The sequence below is a fragment of the Chiloscyllium plagiosum genome, unplaced genomic scaffold (genome assembly GCF_004010195.1).
Source record: "Chiloscyllium plagiosum isolate BGI_BamShark_2017 unplaced genomic scaffold, ASM401019v2 scaf_80417, whole genome shotgun sequence".
NCBI lineage: Eukaryota > Metazoa > Chordata > Chondrichthyes > Orectolobiformes > Hemiscylliidae > Chiloscyllium > Chiloscyllium plagiosum.
This window is the reverse complement of record NW_025148801.1, coordinates 1-1,341: the sequence shown is the minus strand read 5'-3', so window position 1 is coordinate 1,341 and position 1,341 is coordinate 1. Positions and strand designations below refer to the sequence as shown.

General features: G+C 72.0%; 1 protein-coding gene across 1 annotated transcript; it reads left to right on the top strand.

Moving 5' to 3' along the window:
• Window positions 1-52: 52 nt before the first annotated feature.
• LOC122545055 (zinc finger protein 664-like) lies at window positions 53-1,337 on the top strand (the record flags this gene model as incomplete). The annotated part of the gene is made up of 1 exon (XM_043684257.1): window positions 53-1,337. A coding segment is annotated over exon 1 (1,224 nt), but the record flags the coding sequence as incomplete, so codon positions are not given.
• Between the last annotated feature and the right edge of the window lie 4 nt (window positions 1,338-1,341).

Sequence of the window (1,341 nt, the reverse complement as noted above, 5' to 3'; positions counted from 1 at the left end):
TCCCTCTCTCTCTCTCTCCCCATCTCTCCCTCTCTCTCTCTCTCTTCCAGTCGTGTGCTTCATTTGACCTTCGGCCGGGTCGTTTGGAGAGGGAGCCGCAGGAAGGGGTGAACATGGATGAGGAGGAGGCAGAAGAGGACGAAGACATGAAGAGAGACAGGGAGGAGGAAGAGGGGACGGTGGAGAGTCTGGCCGAAGAAGAGGAGGAACTAGAGGAGATGGAGAGTAACGCGAAAGACGGGAAGGTGGAATTGGAGGAGGAGAGGGTGAAGAAGGAAGAGGGGGAGGGGGAGGAGGGCACCCCGGGGGGCAAACCCCACCGCTGCCCGCTGTGCCCCAAGTCCTTTGGCTCCCCGTCGCTCCTGGAGACGCACCGCAGGACGCACACAGGCGAGCGTCCCTACCAGTGCCCGGTGTGCGGGCGAGGGTTCAACCAACTGTGCCACCTTCGGCGCCACCGGCTGCTGCACGCCGCGGGGGGGCTGGCTACCTCGTGCCCGGGCTGCGGCAAGGACTGCCGGAGCCCCGGGGGGCTGGCGCGGCACCGGTGCAGACCGGCGGGCGAGAGGCCCTTCCCGTGCCAGGTCTGCGGCCGGGCGTTCAAGCAGTCCTACGCCCTGGTGAAGCACCAGCGGGTGCACACCACCGAGCGGCCCTACCTGTGCCCGGTGTGCGGCCGGGCCTTCGGCTACTCCAGCAGCCTGGCTGACCACCGCCGGCTGCACACCGGGGAGCGGCCGCACCGGTGCCCGGAGTGCGGGCGCTGCTACGTCAACGCCAGCCGGCTCACCGACCACCGGCGGGTGCACGAGCCGGCCCCGCGCCACCGGTGCCCGGACTGCGGCAAGGGCTTCCACTACCCCTCGCACCTGGCCAAGCACCGGCGGGTGCACACCGGCGAGCGCCCCTTCCCCTGCCCGGCGTGCCCCCGCGGCTTCGCCACGGCCGCCAAGCTGGCGGCGCACCGGCGCGTCCACACCGGGGAGCGGCCCTACCGCTGCGGGGAGTGCGGGCGCGGCTACGCCAGCTCCAGCGACCTGCTGGTGCACCAGCGCGGGCACACGGCCGAACGCCCGTGGCGCTGCGCCGACTGCGGGCGCGGCTACGTCAAGGCCCGGGACCTGGCGGTGCACCGGCGGGTCCACACCGGCGAGCGGCCCTACGCCTGCACCGAGTGCGGCCGCCGCTTCGGCAAGTCCTGCAACCTGGCGGCGCACCGGCGCAGGCACGCCGACGTGCGGGGGTACCGGTGCCCGCTCTGCGGCAAGGACTTCAAGTACTCCTCCAGCCTGTCGCGGCACCGCCGGGCTCACCGGGGCCAGGCCGCGGGAGGGGGAGGGG